The following is a 19,117-nucleotide window of genomic DNA, read 5'->3' on the forward strand; positions in this document are numbered from 1 at the left end:
ACCACACGGGAGGCAAATTTAAAGGGACGTACAGGTACGCCCATTTGCGCAGCCGTGCCATTCGGCCGACGTATATGTACATGCGGCGGTTGGCAAGTGGTTAAGACACCAGCCATTGGATGGTTTGACAGTTTGGTTGAAAGCACAACCAATGGGAGTGTCACACTTCCGGCATGTGCCAGAAATGTAACTGAAACTGTTAAATGGATGGGTTTATTCTTCCACTCAGTGGCATCTCCAGCTTTCATATTTAGAGGGGGCACATTGGGGGACAGGGACAAAAGTAGGGGGGCAACTATAAAATGCAATTTTTTATATATATATATATCCTGGGGCCCTTTACTACGACCCCACAACGGGTCCTTTCACATGTTCTGCAGTGAGCTCCCTTCCTACTGTATTGGGGCCCCCCAGGGTGGCAGAAAACAAGAGATATATGTCACCAGCATACCAAGAAAATATAAGGGTCCAAAGCAGTGGGAGAACTATCAGGGTTGCAAAGGTTGTCTTGCCTCCAGGCCCTGGTGTTCTGCCACTGTGGGGTTCCCCAGCCTCCTCTTGCTGTCCTGCCCCTGCTATTGACAGCGCTGGTCTGGCATCTCTTGGAATTTACAGGCTGGTTCTCCTGTCCTAAGGATGGGAGAAATCAGTCTGTTTTTTCAGTAACTGAGAGTCCTGGTGGAGTCCTTCCTGCAACTCGCTCTTCTCCCTGCCAATGAGGATGCAGGTGAAGGAGAAGATCGGGTGGCCGTGGTTGTGTGAGCGCTCGCATTATGCAGTGTCAGCGAGGAGAGGGAGGGGGGTGGAATCACCCGCAGGAGCTGACTGGGGACTCTCTCCCTCTTAGACATTGATTTTTTGTAAAAAAAAAAAAAAATATTTTTTTTTTAAATTGGGGGGGCACATGGTGGGGCTCAGCATAATGTTGGGGGGGGGGGGGGGGTGGGGGGTCAGGGCCCCCTCTGGCCCTCCCTAGGGACGCCATTTCTTCCACTTTAAGACTTTTGGGGGGCCGGACTATGGCCAATTGGAGTAGAAAAGGTCCTGATGTCAGTGGAAAAATACAATGCCCTATCGTTTGTGTCATTGGGAGTCAGTAGGGGGGGGGGATTATGCCCCATTGTCAGTATCAGTGGATGAAATGGTGCCTCAAGGGCAGGATAAAAGCAACCAAAGGGCCGCATCTGGCCCCCGGGCCGCAGTTTGGAAACCAATGCTCTACTATATATAACAGCTACTTGAAGTGGACCTAATGTCAGAAATATCTTTTTTGTTTTTTTTTTTTGTTAAGGTTACTAAATTTTCAAAATGACATCGGGGAACACTCTACTGACCATGCCCAGTTTTAAATCACACCCAAATAATGTTCCTATTTGTAACCACACCCACAAAACCATGGCCCCATTATTTTAATACTACCCAAAAATGTTCGTCGCAGACTTTTGGAACAAGAGGCAGACCTACAAGATATAAAGACAAAAATGTGGGTACAACCAAATTGTGGTAACAGTGGGAGGGGCTTAAAAGGGTTTGGTTAACTATAACTGGAGCCTACCCTGCTATGGGCCAGGGATGTTGTAGTAGAATTTTTATATTAACCAATGTATTTCATATTATTCATATTAATTTGCATATGTTTTATTGAAAATATAATTATTCATATTATTATTATTCATATTATTATTATTATTATTATTATTATTATTATTATTAGTGTAGTAGTAGTGGAATTATCATCAATATTATTATTAGTTCAATATTAAGAAAAGTTATTAGTTTATAGAAGTTCATACAATACAAATTCATAACCACTTCATCCCTGGAAGAATTTACCTCTTCCTGACCAGGCCATTATTTGCGATACGGCACTGCATCGCTTTAATTGACAACTGCGCGGTTGTGCGATGTTGTACCCAAACTTTTTTTTTTTTTTTTTACACAAATAGAGCTTTCTTTTGGTGGTATTTGATCACCTCTGTGGTTTTTATTTTTTGCGCTATAAACAAAAGAAGAGCGACAATTTTTTGAAAAAAACATCTTTAACTTTTTCGCTATAATAAATATCCCAATTTGAAAAAAAAAAACAAAACACATTTTTCCCTCAGTTTAGGCCGATATGTATTATTCTTCTACATATTTTTGGTAAAACAAAAACGCATTAAACGAAAAATTGATTGCGCAAAAGTTATAGCGTCTACAAAATAGGGGATAGAGTTATGGCATTTTTATTATTTATTATTATTATTATTATTTTTTTTTTAACTAGTTGACACATTTTTGGGACCAGTGACATTTATACAGCGATCAGTGCTATAAAAATGCACTGATTACTGTCACTGGCGGGGAAGGGGTTAACACTAGGGGGGCGATCAAGGGGTTAAATGTGTTACCTAGGTGTGTTCTGACACGTTGGGGGAATGAGACAGACTAGGGGAGGAGACCGATCGGTGTTCATACTTAGACCCCTGACAGAATCGTGGGGTCTTATTATGATTTTGATGTTTTGTTGTCTGCAACCTTAACAACCATGAATCATCATCTGTCAGCTGGCTTCCCTGCTGACAGATGAATGTAAAGATATATATATATATTTTTTTTTTTGTGTTTCCGGCACATATTTACTAAAATATAAAACTTTAAACACCAAAAAATATGTATAAAAAGTAAGTTACTCGCCACAAAACCTTACCATTGTTATTTTTTTGCACCATACTTTGTTGGCAGAGGACAAAACGTCAAAATCATAATAAGACCCCACTAGGAAAATCGGATACTCCAATGTACTTATTGAGTACTATACTATGAAAAATGTTATATTTTATTTGTATTTTTTTTTTTATATAATATAGTACTCCATACATTATGTACTGTGGGGTATCTGATTTTCCTAGTGGGGTCTTATTATGATTTTGACGTTTTGTCGTCTGCCAACAAAATATGGTGCAAAAAAATAACAATAGGCTAAGGTTTTATGGTGAGTAACTTACTTTTTATATATATATTTTTTGGTGTTTAAAGTTTTATACTTTAGTAAATATGTGCCTGAAATAACTGTCTCCGCCTGTCTTCTGCACACTTGGTGTTGCATCACGGTGAAGGATAATGGGTCCAAAAGTTCTCGTTGCCTTCCCAGTAGGACAAGGTTCAGCGGGGGTGGGGGGAGGAATGTGCTCATATACAATAAGCTGAAAAAAAAAAAAAAAATATCAGTTAATAGATCAACTGACATGCATGAACGATTTACACTGGTCACTGGTCTCCATGTGTGTTTTGTATGTGTCCCCCTGATACATTCCTCTCTGTAAATCCAATCAGTACAAATCTCCGGTTACAAGGCCACTATATGACATGGTTTGCCTGGAGCAATGGACCTTGCACCTGATTAGAGTCTCCTTATGTCAATACCTGTTTAAATCTGACCTCCAGACTTTCCTTTTGTGTTGCATGGTTGTAGCGGCTCCTCCCCAGTACTGAAACGTCTTTCTCTGATTTCACTGCACACTGTTAACTTCTCTCAATGTACATTAGAAGCTGAAGCAAGTCAGATAGAGCCCACCTCGTGGAGGCTCAGCATCACCTGTGGGTGTTACCTAGTTTGGTCCGCATGCAATCTCCACCCCGACCTTGTCTCGGCAGTTGGTAGCAGAGAGGAGGACAGACTTCCTCCTCCAGATCCTGCTCTTCTTTGTGCAGCTTCGGAGAGGCTCTTCTCTGCCCCCCCCCCCCCCGCCTCATCAGTCGACAGTAGAACAGAACTTCTCCTCCAGATCCTGCGCCTCTGTACAGCCGCAGCACCCCCTTGTCTTAGCCTTCCCTGGTCTCAGCATTCAGCAGACTCTGACCCCTCCTCCTCCAGACCCTGCACTTTCTGATTCCCAGCTCTGCCTCCAGCTTCTTCCTGGCAGCAGCACTAGGTAGTCGGGGTACATTGTGATGTAAGAGAGGGTGCAGGCTTCATGGCAGGGGGCTCTTGACATCTGATGGAAGGGGGGGGGTTTGGGGTGCTCTGGACATCTAGTTTTTCAGACACAACCAGCCCTTTGAGGGCAACCCTAATGCTAATGCAGCCCGCAATGACATGGAGTTTGACACCTCTGCTTTTAGGGCATTTTGATGTTTGTATAACTCCTCCCATAGCTTGCGGTAGTGCAGAGTGCTCTAAAATATAACCCCAACATGCCAGAAAAAAAAATCAAAAACAGAGTCACTGAAGTTGGAAAAAGGATCACCCCCTTATGTCAGTATTTTGTTGAACCACCTTTTGCTTTAATACCAGCCTTTATTCTGTTGGGATATGTCTCTACTAACTTTGCACATCTAGACTTTGCAATATTTGCCCACTCTTCTTTGCAGAACTGCTCAAGTTTAGTTACATTTGATGGTGAGCGTTTGTGAACTGCAGTCTTCAAGTCATTCCACAGATTTTCAATGGGGTTTAAGTCTGGGCTCTGATTAGGCCAAGCAAGGACATTTACCTTGTTCTCCTTCAACCACTGTGTGCTCATTTTTGCTGTGGGCTTTGAGTCATTGCCATGTTGGAAGGTAAACCTTCTTCCCATTGACAACTTTCTGGCAGAGGGCAGCAGATTTTCCTCAAGAATTTTGCCCCATCCATTTTTCCTTCTATCCTGACAAGTTCTCAAGTCCCTGCTGCAGAGAAACAACCCTATAACAGGATATTACAACCTCCATGCTTTACTGTAGGAATGGTGTTATTTGGATGGTGAGCTGTGCTGAATTTCTGCCAGACATACAGTGCCATGAAAAAGTATTCACACCCGTTGAAATTTCCCACATTTTGTAAATTTACAACCAAAAACGTAAATGTATTTTATTGGGATTTTATGTAATAGACCAACACAAAGTGGTACTCAATTGTGAAGTGGAAGGAAAATTATAAATGGTTTTCCAAACTTTTTACAAATAAATATGTGAAAAGTGTGGGGTACATTTGTATTCAGCCCCCCGGAGTCAATACTTTGTAGAACCTCCTTTCACTGCAATTACAGCTGTAAGTCTTTTTGGGGATGTCTCTACCAGCTTTGCACATCTAGAGAGTGACATTTTTGCCCATTCTTCTTTGTAAAATATCTCAAGCTCTGTCAGATTGGATGGAGAGTGTCTGTGAACAGCAATTTTCAAGTCTTGCCACAGATTCTCAATTGGATTTAGGTCTGGACTTTGACTGGGCCATTCTAACACATGAATATGCTTTGATCTAAACCATTCCATTGTAGCTCTGGCTGTATGTTTAGGGTTGTTGTCCTGCTGGAAGGTGAACCTCCCTCCAGTCTCAAGTCATTTGCAGACTCTAACAGGTTTTCTTCTAAAGCCGCGTACACACGATTGGAATGTTCGACAAAAAAAGTCAGACGGAATCTTTTCATCATCTTTTCCGATCGTGTGTATGTCTCATCTGACTTTTTTTTTTTTGAAAATTCTGACGGCCCTAGAAATGGAACATGTTTAAATATTTCCGACAGACCCAATTCCTACCGGGAAAACCGCTCGTCTGTATGCTGTTCCGACAGACCAAAAACGACGCATGCTCTGAAGGAAGTACAAGACGAAGGCTATTGGCTACTGGCTATTGAACTTCGACGGCAAAACCGGTCATGTGTACGTGGCATAACAGGTTTTCTTCTAAGATTGCCCTGTATTTGGCTCCATCCATCTTCCCATCAACTCTGATCAGCTTCCCTGTCCCTGCTGAAGAAAATCATCTCCACAACATGATGCTGCCACCACCATGTTTCACGGTGGGGATGGTGTGTTCAGGGTGATGTACAGTGTTATTTTTCCGCCACACATAGCGTTTTGCTTTTAGGCCAAAAAGTTCAATTTTGGTCTCATCTGACCAGAGCACCTTCTTCCACATGTTTGCTGTGTCCCCCATATGGCTTTTCGCAAACTGAAAATGGTACTTCTTATGGCTTTCTGTCAACAATGGCTTTCTTCTTGCCACTCCTCCATAAAGGTCAGATTTGTGGAGGACACCACTAATAGTTGTCCTGTGGACAGATTCTCCCACCTGAGCTGTGGATCTCTGCAGCTCCTCCAGAGTTACCATGGGCCTCTTGGCTGCTTCTCTGATGAATGCTCTCCTTGCCCAGCCTGTCAGTTTAGGTGGACGGCCATGTCTTGGTAGGTTTGTAGTTGTGCCATACTCTTTCCATTTTCAGACATTGGATTGGACAGTGCTCTGTGAGATGTTCAAATCTTGGGATATTTTTTTATAACCTAACCCTGCTTTAAACTTCTCCACAACTTTATCCCTGACCTGTCTGGTGTGTTCCTTGGTCTTCATGATGCTTTTTGTTCACTAAGGTTCTCCAACAAACCTCTGAGGGCTTTACAGAACAGCTTTACTTATACTGATATTAAATTAGTGGACTCTATTTACTAGTTCTAGACTTCTGAAGGCAATTGGTTCCACTAGATATTAGTTAGGGGTATCAGAGTAATACAAATGCACGCCACACTTTTCACATATTTATTTGTAAAAAATATTTGAAAACCATTTATAATTTTCCTTCCACTTCACAATTATGTGCCACTTTGTGTTGGTCTATCACATAAAATCCCAATAAAATACATTTAAGTTTTTTGGTTGTAACATGACAAAAAGTGGAAAATTTCAAGGGGTATGAATACTTTTTCAAGGCACTGTATCGTTTGGTGTTGAGGCCAAATCATTCAATTTTAGTCTCATCTGACCATAAGGCTCCATTCACACTAGCGCGTTTTTTGATGCATTTTGCAGAAATGCACGGGAATTTTTTAACATGGGTTCCTATGGAACATGTTCACATCAATGCCTTTTTGTTTCTCTGCATTTTTGGAAAGGGTCGGGGACTTTTTTTCATGCAAAATGCAGCGTTTTGCATGTAATAGAATTCAATGGACAAGCATCAAAAACGCAAGTGCACCGTTTTTGCAGCGTTTTTGGTGCGTTTTTGATGCGTTTTTGCCGTTTTTTTTTATTTATTTTAAGACTGTAAAAAAAACTGTAAAAAAAAAACGCAAAACGCAAAATCGCGGCAAAAACGCCGCAAAAACGCTGCTCAAAAACGTGGCAAGCATGAAAAAAAAACCTCCAAAACGCTCAAAAGCAACATGCATAGGTGTGAATCGAGCCTAACACCCTTTTCCATGTGGCCTCAGAATCTTCAAGGTGATTCCTTTCTATACCCATTGTATTTTCTTTATTCAGAAGGTTAAAGTCACCTTTTACTGTGCATGTGCAGAGTCTGTACCAGGGTATCATTGTTTTCACCCGTTCACTTTCCTCCTACACTGCAGGTTTTAAGACTTGTGTTCTAACCAACAACTGGGTGGACGACAGCGCGGACCGGCAGCACACCGCGGACCTTCTCTCCATGCTGAGCCGTCACTTCGACATGGTGATTGAGTCGTGCCGCGTGGGAATGAGGAAACCCGAGACTCGCATATATGAGTACGCTCTGAAAATGCTGGAAGCCGAGCCTAAGGAGGTGAGAGGAGATTTGGTATTACTCCTGAGCTGCAGTGAAGCTACTGGCCTCAGGGGATACGCAGAGATAAAACAAATCCTCCTACAGAAGTTGTACCTGGTTTATCTGCGGCCCTCTCTTCTCTACATCCATGCAAAGTCCAGAATTTATAAAGCTTGTCTGAGCGTTCAGAAAAAAAAAGGGAGGGAGAGATGAAGTTATAAATTGCAGAGCTCAGTGAGGAGAAAATGAAAATAAATATTGATGCCATGCTGTTCAAAATATTCATCGGGAAGGAAGAAAAGATAGGTTCTTACTAAATTAAGTGCAGTAGCATAAAGTGGCAGCGGTGGATAGGAGGAAATATCCAGTCTCGTACAGGAGAACACAATATTTGTTGAATTGATGGAGTCTGATTATAGGGCAGTGCTCTCCAAACTGTGGCCCAGGGGCCTGAAGTGGCCCTATGCTTTTATCCGACCCTTGGGGCACTGTTTCATCCATTGACACCAACAATTGGGCATGTGTCTGCCCACTGACACCAAAGAAGGGGCGCAATGCCTCCTAATGACACCAACAATGGGGTACTATTTCTACCACTGACACTGACAATGGAGCATTTTTTTTACTCCCACTGATCACAGATTGAGGTAAAGGGCCAATCACAGTGGCCCTTTACCATGTGATCAGCTGTGTGATAACTTTCTGGTTATCGTCTTTCCTTTCCTCACACACTGAGGAAAGGAGAGCCGGTAACTGGCAAGTCTGAAAGGGCACATTTACACTGTTATTCAGTGCCGCCTATCAGTGCTAAGTGCAGTAGACCTATATTTCTATAGGGGTCCAATTAATAGGGTATAATTGTCCATGAGGTGGGGCACGGTGTCATGTGTGTGCTGTGTGATTTGTGGTGGAATATTGACTTTCACATTGAGTCTGTTTATGACATTGTTTTTATTTATTTATTTAAATTTATATATTTGCCTCGTCAGTGCCCCCTCATCAGTGCAATCTTGCCAGTGCCCATTAGTGCAGCCTCATCAGTGCCCATCAGTGCAGCCTCATCGGTGCCCATTAGTGCAGCCTCATCAGTGCAGCTTCATCAGTGCCCATCAGTGCAGCTTCATCAGTCCCCATCAGTGCAGCTTCAACAGTGCCCATCAGTGCAGCTTCATCAGTCCCCATCAGTGCAGCTTCAACAGTGCCCATCAGTGCAGCTTCAACAGTGCCCATCAGTGCAGCTTCTTCAGTGCCCATTAGTGCAGCCTCATCAGTGCCCATCAGTGCTGCCTCATCCGTGCTGCCTCGTCAGTGCCCCCTCGTCAGTGCAGCTTCATCAGTGCCCATCAGTGCAGCTTCATCAGTGCCCATCAGTGCAGCTTCATCAGTGCCCATCAGTGCAGCTTCATCGGTGCCCATCAGTGCAGCCTCATCGGTGCCCATCAGTGCAGCCTCATCGGTGCTCATCAGTGCCCATCAGTGCAGCCTCATCAGTGCTCATCAGTGCCCATCAGTGCAGCCTCATCAGTGCCCATCAGTGCAGCCTCATCAGTGCCCATTAGTGCAGCCTCATCAGCACACATCAGTGAAGAAGAAAAATTACTTATTTGCCCAATTTTTTAACAGAAACTAAGAAAAATGATTTTTTTTTCAAAATTTTCAGTCTTTTTTTGTTTGTGTATCAAAAAGTTCAAACCCCAGTGGTGATTAAATACCACCATAAGAAAGCTCTATTTGTATCAAAAAAATGTGATTAAAAAAAAAATCATTTTGGTACAGCGTTGCACGGCCGCGCAATTGTCAAAGTGTGACAGCACTGAAAGCTGAAAATTGGCCTGGGCAGGAAGGGGGTGAAAGTACCCGGTATCGAATTGGGTATAAAGGCACTTTATTTTTAAAAGTTTGGAGATCCCTGTTATAGAGAGTGGAAGTGAGGCTAAGTGCAGTAGACCTATATTTCTATAGGGGTCCAATTAATAGGGTATAATTGTCCATGAGGTGGGGCACGGTGTCATGTGTGTGCTGTGTGATTTGTGGTGGAATATTGACTTTTACCTTGAGTCTGTTTATGACATACATTGTTTTTATTTATTTATTTAAATTTATATTTTTTTATTTGTTTGATACTTTGGTGTTCATATTGACACTCTATTGAGAATTAGTTTTATTTAGGCTCCGTTCACATCTTGGCATATGGGGGGCGACAATCGTAGTAAAATCAAGGGACGTCCATCCCCCCAAAAGAAGCTCTTGTTCTTCTTTTGGGCGACAGGCATCCCGCGATTCTGTTCACGATTGTCGACCAACGGAAAATCGCGCTGCGTTTGGGGTGCTTTTGAAAGTGACACGGAACGCACGGGCGTCCGGCAATTTGCCGCTATTGCGAATCGCAGGCAGAATCGCGACAATTTCCACCCACGACTCGGAACGCGAATATGTGAACGGAGCCTAATGAATATTTTGAGAAGCGCAGCATCAATATTTATTTTCATTTATTATAGATGTTTTGTTTGCTTTTTTTTTCCCACTTGATTTGGGCACCTTAATCACTTGGATAGTAGTGTAAGTGGTAAGAAATGGTGACACTATTTCCTAAAAGATTTCCTAAAAATAAACTTTAACATCTCTTAACATCTTCAGACAGTGCCGGGACAAGATCATCCAGTGCCCAGGGCAAAAATGCCAAACTGCGCCCCCCCCCCCCCTTCATTATGTGTGAGCTTATGAAGAGGAGGGGGAGAGAGCACAGCCTGCATCTCCTCCCGGCTCTCTCCTCCTCTCCCTGCTGCTTCCAGTGCTGGACTGACAGAAGTAATGATGCCGCTGTCATTACTCCTGTCAGCCTTATAGTAGAAGGAACTTGTGACGCCCCCCATCCCCACAATATATCCAGTGCCGTCCCTTCTGCCCACCCCTTGTACTGGCCCTGTCTTCAGTATCTGTCCAGCTCCATTGCTCCCGCCACTATTACTGGCTGCAAAATTGCAGCTAGCAGCTGTGTTAAATGACACTTGTAGATAGTCTGTAAGTGTCATTGAGTAAATACAATGGGGTTGATTTAGTAAAACTGGAGAGTGCAAAAATCTGGTGCAGCTGTTCATGGTAGCCAATCAGTTTCCAACCTCAGCTTGTTCACTTAAAGCGTTAACCCAAAAAAAAAAAAAGGTAGGTTCTGGTCCCTTAAAGCAGATTAAACAGCACAGCGCTTGTGCTATGTAATCTGCCCCCCTCTAAACTGTAAAAGAAACCCCCTAAACTTGGCACTTCCTGTATGCCCTCTCTAAACAGACCACGATAACCAGGGCAGCTCCGCTCTGATTACTGTGGTCAAAGTGCCTCCCTCTGTGATAGGCTGCCCGCTCTCTGCTCTCCTCTCTCCCCCCCTCACCCCCTCCTTCCTCCCTGTCAGCGCCCTCTGTCTGTCTCCGGCCCAACCCCGCCCCCCCACCGCCGCTATTATTTTAATATTAAAATATTAAATTTGTCACTGCCAGCCTCTTTATTAGAGGCTGGCATAGCACAATGTGTAAGTTGTATTTAAAAACGAGCGCTGTAAATACTAAACATCAGCTGTCTTCAGGCTGGTCACGTGACTCGCGGCACGCTTTCCAGCTCCGATGGGTGGCTTCTGTGGAGGAGACGAGGGGCCACGTGATCTCCCTCTGACGTCAGAGGGAGATCACAGCCCCTATCGCAGAAGACATCTATCAGAGCTGGGAAGCGGCCGCGAGTCACGTGACCGGCCTGAAGAAAGTTGATATTCAGTATTTACAGCGCTCGCTTTTACATACAACTTACACATTGTGCTATGCCAGCCTCTAATAGAGGGGCTGGCATAGACTTATAATAATGCCTTAACAAACACTTTAAGCTTTGACAAAAAAAAATCCTGTAAGCTGATTGGTTTCTATGCACCAAATTTTTCACTCTTCAGTTTAAATCAACTCCTCTCCCCCCCAAAAAAAAAGATCCCTATCACTTGTCTAAAATGAATTAAAAAAAACATACTAACTAGACCAGGGGTCTCCAAACTTTTCAGTAAAGGGACCTCATGGTTTATTTTACACATTTTCACCCAAAAATAAATCAGTTTTATAATTACCGTAAATGAAGAAAAGTGAAATGGATGAATACAATTTACTTGGAGCTTTTTTTATAATCAACATTTCATGATTCAGGATAACAGAGAAAGAACTATAGTAAAACAAAGCAAACAAATTCCAAATAAACTTGAGCTCATCAGATTCCCCCCTTTACATCAGGGTCCCCATCAGAATCCCCCCTTACATCAGGGTCCCCATCAGAATCCCCCCTTACATCAGGGTCCCCATCAGATTCCCCCCTTACATCAGGGTCCCCATCAGATTCCCCCCTTACATCAGGGTCCCCATCAGTGTCCCTCCATACTTTAGGGTCCCTATCAGATTTTCCCCTTACATCAGAATACCCATCAAAGTCCCTCCCTTACATCAGGGTTCCCATCAGAGTCCCTTTCTTACATCAGGGTCCTCATCAGAGCTTCCCTTACTTCAGGGCTCCCATTAGATCTCCCGCTTACATTATGGTCCCCATCATGGCCCCCCTCACATCAGAGTCCAAATGAAAGTCCTCCTTACCTGAGAGTCAACATCAGAGTCCCCCCTGGTTACATGAAGGTCCCCCCTGACATCAGGGTCCCCATCAAAGTCCACTTGCATCGTGGCTGGGAGTCTGGAGAGCCCTGGACCATGACTATACGAAGCAGGTCTGGATGGAAGACGTGCCATCCTCCTGTAGATGCTGGGGCAAACACATGATTGGTTGTCAGGATGCTGGGGGTACAACAACTGCACTGCTGGGGGGAAACCTTTGCTGGAGACTGAAGGGTGTAAACAGAGACCGTAAACTGACCTGAAGACCTGTGTGAGAGGCCACTGACCCTAGCTTTGAACCTGATAAAATCTTGCGTTGGACCGGATTTGGCCTATTGGCCATAGTTTGGAGACCCCTGTACTAGACCGTGGAGTCTAGTGTTGTCTTGCCAGTAACCAAAGCTCCTCCTTTGCCCCTCTTCTTCAGCGCTGCCATCTTGAATTAGGATGAGATGCATGCACAGACACGCTGTGAGTCTCTGCCAGGTCTCCTTGCATGTGCCAGATTTCACAGAACTGGCAGAGACCCCACCGTCGTGTGCGCGACATCTCAAATCCGACTCCTGGGATGGCTACGTTACACGTCCCCAGGAGGCAGTTGTGTGTATCTGTGCATGCGTGAGGGATTATTCATCATTCTGGCCTAGGTATTAATTTAAAAATAGTTAATATAACTCTTTGTCAGGTCGGATTTTTCTAGGGCTGTTTCCTGTCCCGGTGGGCACTCTCACGTTGAACGGTCTTATTATTTCTTTCAGACCATCTTCCTCGATGATATTGGTGCTAACCTGAAGCCGGCCAAGGAACTGGGCATCTCCACAGTGCTGGTCACAGACACAGAGAAAGCCTTGAAGGAGCTGGAAGAGTTATCAGGAGTCCAGGTAACTATCATGGTGTGGCCTATGTTTCCTATTTCCCTGGTGCCCAACCTGCGGCCCTCAGGTCTTTGGTATATGATATGCGGCTCTCGGACCTCAGCAGTCTGTAGTGAAAACATTGACTAGGGTAATAACATTGATCTCTACTAGCCTCCGTGTAACATGTTCCCAGTTCTATATTGTCTTCTGCAGCATATCTCCAGCCAACAATGTATCCTTTCCTCACTCTCTAACCCTCATTTCTACTATTAGGTCTGCAGTCTCTGACTATCCAATCAAGTATTACATATATTGAACATTGTGTGCCGCCCTTTGGTGATGTCAGAGCCTCATTTGAGAAGGAAGTGTCACCAGCACACCAGGATCTCCAAAACTGGGTCCCAAATTTTTAATCACATAGTATCAAAAAAATAAATAGAAGCGACGTTTCGGAGCCATGCAGGACCCCTTCATCAGGCATGTGACCTCCAATGCAATACTCCCAACGCACATGTTCCGGCACCTGCCTGATGAAGGGGTCCTGCGTGGCTCCGAAATGTCGCTTCTATTTATTTTTTTGATACTATGTGATTAAAATTTTGGACCCAATTTTGGAGATCCTGGTGTGCTGGTGACACTTCCTTCTCATGATTGCAGTCGGTTCCAGCCGTTGGACATTTCAGCACCTAATTTAAGATACAGCCGTTTGTGCAGGAACGTGTGCGTTGGGAGTATTGCATTGGAGGGCCTCATTTGAGGCCCCCTTTATCTCATGGGTTGACAACCACCGCTATAAAGTAAAAGTCCCCTGCCAGCAAAGTTGTTCTCTTTTTTTTCAATTTTTTTTGTACTAATAAAAAATGGCAGTTGGAAACTTATTAGTTGGTATGACCTGTGCGAACAGTTTTGGCCTCTGTATGTTCAACAGAGTCATTTTTTGCATGATTACAAAGGTTATTTTTTTTTATCTTTGACAAATAATTTATTCTTTGTGAATCTAATGATGCAATCAATCAAATTGACTCTTTTCGAGCATTTTGTCCTTTATTTCCCATTTGTACAGCTGGAGGCCTCTGTGCCTGCTTCTTCCCCCAAGGCTATCCCATTCTGCTTATATAGGAGGGTATATCCCGGGCTGGCCATCAGATTTTGATTTGCTGCCTGTGTCCATCACTCCCCCCCCTGTAGGCTGCAGAATAGCACAGCAGTATCTGAATTCCTTTTGTCCCTCAATGAACTCCATGAAAAGGATTTTGCAATGAGTGCAACAATCTTATTTTGATAGCTGTGTGTGGACAGCTGCAGAGTTGGGATCCATTGGCCGTGGTATCATACATTTGCTGTGGGTGAGTATAACGGCAATGCACATTCACTGTGCTGCACTATTAAGCAGAAAGAAGAACCTGGATATGTAGAGAGCAGTTATGACTGTCTGGGTAGGTTTCTATACTAGTAACACCAATGGATACGTAAACGGGAGCTGTACACATTAAGGGCTTGTTTACATTTGCTTCAAAAAATGGCATTGGACACGCTCTTTTAAATCGCTCTGAATGCCAATCAGAGCACCTGTCAATAAATAAAATGGTAACCTTTCAGTCCTGTTCACATGTTGTGTTTGCTCCGCTTCGCTTTTCAAAAATTAAACCGCTCGTTACTTTTTTGATCCTTCAAAGCGTCTCCAAAGCCGCCATATAAATCTATGACAAAGCTCGCTTGGGGCACCTAAAGCTTTTGAGGGGCTTTTATTCAGAGTTAGCTTTGCTTTGTTTTGGAGGTATGACATATCCCAGGATGCACTGGGAAGCCAACAAGCGAACTAGAAAGACGTCATCAGCAGTCACTTCCGGTTCATGTGTATGTATCCTCGGAGTGTCTGGTGCAGATGTCACATCTGGTGTGCAGTGAGGAGCAGCAGGAGGGTGAGCGGGGTCTGGATTGGAGCAGAGAAACTAGCAGACGGCACATGTGGTGTGCAACATGGGAACTCTATAGCAGAAGGTGAGTGGGGACCAGAGAGAGAGGACTGAGCAGCAGAGAATCAGCAGAGCTGGGGGATCGGAGCAGGAGAAGCTAATGATGGGGATCAGCAGAGCTGGGAGTTGCTACTGAGTGGGGGATCAGGAGAGCTGGGAGTTGCTACTGAGTGGGGGATCAGCAGAGCTGGGAGTTGCTACTGAGTGGAGGATCGGCAGAGCTGGGAGTTGCTACTGAGTGGGGGATCAGCAGAGCTGGGAGTTGCTACTGAGATGGGGGAACAGCAGAGCTGGGAGTTGCTACTTAGTGGAGGATCGGCAGAGCTGGGAGTTGCTACTGAGTGGGGGATCAGGAGAGCTGGGAGTTGCTACTGAGATGGGGATCAGGAGAGCTGGGGGTTACTACTGAGTGGGAGATCAGCAGAGCTGGGAGTTGCTACTGAGTGGAGGATCGGCAGAGCTGGGAGTTGCTACTGAGTGGGGGATCAGGAGAGCTGGGAGTTGCTACTGAGTGGGGGGTCAGGAGAGCTGGGAGTTGCTACTGAGTGGGGGATCAGGAGAGCTGGGGGTTATTACTGAGTGGAGGGTCAGCAGAGCTGGGAGTTGCTACTGAGTGGGGGATCAGGAGAGCTGGGAGTTACTACTGAGTGGGGGATCAGGAGAGCTGGGAGTTGCTACTGAGATGGGGGAACAGCAGAGCTGGGAGTTGCTACTGAGATGGGGGAACAGCAGAGCTGGGAGTTGCTACTGAGATGGGGGAACAGCAGAGCTGGGAGTTACTACTGAGTGGGGGATCAGGAGAGCTGGGAGTTGCTACTGAGATGGGGGAACAGCAGAGCTGGGAGTTGCTACTGAGATGGGGGATCAGCAGAGCTGGTAGTTGCTACTGAGATGGGGGAACAGCAGAGCTGGGAGTTACTACTGAGTGGGGGATCAGCAGAGCTGGTAGTTGCTACTGAGATGGGGGAACAGCAGAGCTGGGAGTTGCTACTGAGTGGAGGATCGGCAGAGCTGGGAGTTGCTACTGAGTGGGGGATCAGGAGAGCTGGGAGTTGCTACTGAGATGGGGATCAGGAGAGCTGGGGGTTACTACTGAGTGGGGGATCAGCAGAGCTGGGAGTTGCTACTGAGTGGGGGATCAGGAGAGCTTGGAGTTGCTACTGAGTGGGGGATCAGGAGAGCTGGGAGTTACTACTGAGTGGAGGATCGGCAGAGCTGGGAGTTGCTACTGAGTGGGGGATCAGGAGAGCTGGGAGTTGCTACTGAGTGGGGGATCAGGAGAGCTGGGAGTTGCTACTGAGTGGGAGATCAGCAGAGCTGGGAGTTGCTACTGAGTGGGGGATCAGGAGAGCTGGGAGTTGCTACTGAGTGGGGGATCAGGAGAGCTGGGAGTTGCTACTGAGTGGGGGATCAGGAGAGCTGGGAGTTGCTACTGAGTGGGGGATCAGGAGAGCTGGGAGTTGCTACTGAGTGGGGGATCAGGAGAGCTGGGGGTTGCTACTGAGTGGGGGATCAGGAGAGCTGGGGGTTATTACTGAGTGGAGGGTCAGCAGAGCTGGGAGTTGCTACTGAGTGGGGGATCAGGAGAGCTGGGAGTTACTACTGAGTGGGGGATCAGGAGAGCTGGGAGTTGCTACTGAGTGGGGGATCAGCAGAGCTGGGAGTTGCTACTGAGTGGGGGATCAGGAGAGCTGGGAGTTACTATTGAGGGGAGGATCGACAGAGCTGGGAGTTGCTACTGAGTGGGGGATCAGCAGAGCTGGGAGTTGCTACTGAGTGGGGGATTAACAGATCTGGGAGCTACTACTGAGTGGGGGATCTCTGCTGGGAGTGACTTCTGAGTCAGGGATCAGCAGAGCTGGGGGTACAACTGAGCAGGGGATTTGCTGAACGAGGGTACTAATAACCTGGGGATCCGCTGACTGTGGGTTCTACTGGGCCTATTTAAAACAAATCAAAAATAAACACACACGCAGGGCATTTGCCAAGATTTATTAAAGCTTCATTCAATAAAGCATCACTGAAACATCAAAAAAGCGTGTTGAAGCGGTAGACGTTTTATGTGCATTTAAGTCAAATCAAGTGTAAATAAGCCCGAAGTGTATGTTAACCTCTTGCTGCTCACGTAACGCATATGTGCGTCAGAAAAGGGAGTGGGCTCTAACACCCATATGCTGCGTATACTCTATGTATCTATGGGTGGCACAGGTTTCTTTTCTGAGAGCGCATTCACTGCACGCTCCCTGAGAGTTTTCCAAGACAGCGGGACCGGCTCTCGATCATGTGACCATTGTGACAGCCAATCACAGTGGCCATGTGATCAGGTAGACCTTCCTCTTCCAGGTGTAATAGCCCACTTATAGAGACATCAGGGCTGGGTGATAAAGGGTTATGCTCCCACTACTTTCTAAAGGACAAAAAATAAAAAATAAAAGACTATAAAAGCTGTAAAATATATCATTACAGATCCTGGAGAAAGAAGAGATCCCACCAATCGCAGCGGACCCGGAGAATGTATCCCACGGGTTTGTTTCAGTAAAGGTAAGATAGGGCAATGTCCCTCCCACCCCCCAAAAAAGCCATAATACTACAGAATGTGGTAATAAGGGACCCTGTCATAAAAAAAATTTTTTAAAAATGCTGTAGTAGTATCGAAGCTTGCCGCTACCTGCTCCCCACGCATTCCTATTGGTCCACTTCTATAAAGGACAGCCTCAATGGCCAATAGGAAGTTGCAGGTGGTACGAAGAGGCAGGCTTGGCGGTCAGGAAGTGACGACTTGGCATTCAGCCACTAAAGTAAGGTAATTCTATAAACAATGACTTCGACCCGGCAACATTTAAAGGCTCTCCACTGTCCGAATACAATACCACAGCAGGAAGGATTCCCCCATTCAGCTCTACTGTGTGGATGGGGAAATTGGATAAATGGTTAAACGAAATTTTTTTTATTGTATGGGCTGCCTTAGTGTCCAGTAGTTTAGCAAAAGACAACTGGGCAGGGCTGACACCATTCAGTCCACAAAAAAGTGGTGTGTGTTGTCAGCGCCCAACAAGCTGAGTACATTTCTGCAGGTCAACAGATCATTTTCTGTAAATGCAGGGTCTTCAAAGGGTTAGAACGAGGGCAATTTCCACATACTCTATAATTCTTCTACCACTAGTGTCAGTGAGAATATGTTCAATAATAGTGCACATGGTGTTTATAGACCTACGTGTGTTAATTGTTTTTTCAAATTCTCCATTGCCACTGAACAATGCAGCTCACCTAGCTGGTGGCAGTGTACAAATATAGCACAAAGGAGATCGCTCACCTCTCGGCTCCTGCTGGCTATCCCGGGCATATATAAAATCTAGCTAGCCCCAGGAGGAAGGGATGCTCAGGGAGCTGTATTTAATTTAACACTCATTTCTCCTGGGATGCACAGCTCTCTTGCAGCACAGCACAGTGACCAATCAGGAGATGGCTTTACTAATCATTGCCACGGCAATTCACGAGACAGCTTTCCTGATTGGTGGTGTCTTAAATTGTGAATTGAAGCATGGCTCAGTGTTGACTGTTGAAGTACTTATCTGTGTTCATGTACCTTCTGCGTCCTCCATGTCTACATCCAGCTTCTGGGTGCTCTGATGGCTCTGTTTGAAATATGTGTACGAAATAAAGAGAAAAAATGTATTCATCCTCACTTGGTTGCCGACTTTATCTATCTGGGTGCTTTATGACTCCAAGTACATTTCCAGTCCACGTGTCATTTAGTGAGTCCAGTGTGCCCAGTGACTCCAAGTATACTTCAAGTTCAATAGTCAGCTAGTTACTCCAGTGCACCCAGTAACCCTCTCCTCCAATCCCTACACTGGCTCCCAATCGTCCAGCGAATTAAATTCAAAATACTAACCACAACATACAAAGCCACTCACAACTCTGCCCCAAGCTACATCACCAATCTTGTCTCCAAATATCACCCAAATCGTCCTCTCCGTTCTTCTCAAGCTCTCTCGTCTCCTCCTCCCATGCTCGTCTCCAGGATTTCTCCAGAGCCTCTCCCATCCTCTGGAACTCACTACCTCCACTGGTCCGGCTATCACCTACTCTAGCTACCTTCAGGCGATCCCTGAAAAATCATCTCTTCAGGAAATCCTATCACGTCTCCAACTAATCTTCTACCACTTCCATCAGCTCAT

At 45.2% G+C, this 19,117-nt stretch overlaps 1 protein-coding gene across 1 annotated transcript in view; it reads left to right on the forward strand.

Moving 5' to 3' along the window:
- The window catches only part of EPHX2 (epoxide hydrolase 2), a 154,315-nt gene that overhangs the window by 25,416 nt on the left and 109,782 nt on the right, over window positions 1-19,117 (forward strand). The window contains exons 4-6 of the mRNA XM_073624886.1: window positions 7,303-7,493; window positions 12,862-12,984; window positions 17,403-17,477. Of these exons, the coding sequence (XP_073480987.1) occupies window positions 7,303-7,493; window positions 12,862-12,984; window positions 17,403-17,477 (389 nt within the window). The remainder of the gene's footprint in view (window positions 1-7,302; window positions 7,494-12,861; window positions 12,985-17,402; window positions 17,478-19,117) is intronic.

The sequence above is a fragment of the Aquarana catesbeiana genome, linkage group LG04 (genome assembly GCF_042186555.1).
Source record: "Aquarana catesbeiana isolate 2022-GZ linkage group LG04, ASM4218655v1, whole genome shotgun sequence".
Classification (NCBI taxonomy): domain Eukaryota; kingdom Metazoa; phylum Chordata; class Amphibia; order Anura; family Ranidae; genus Aquarana; species Aquarana catesbeiana.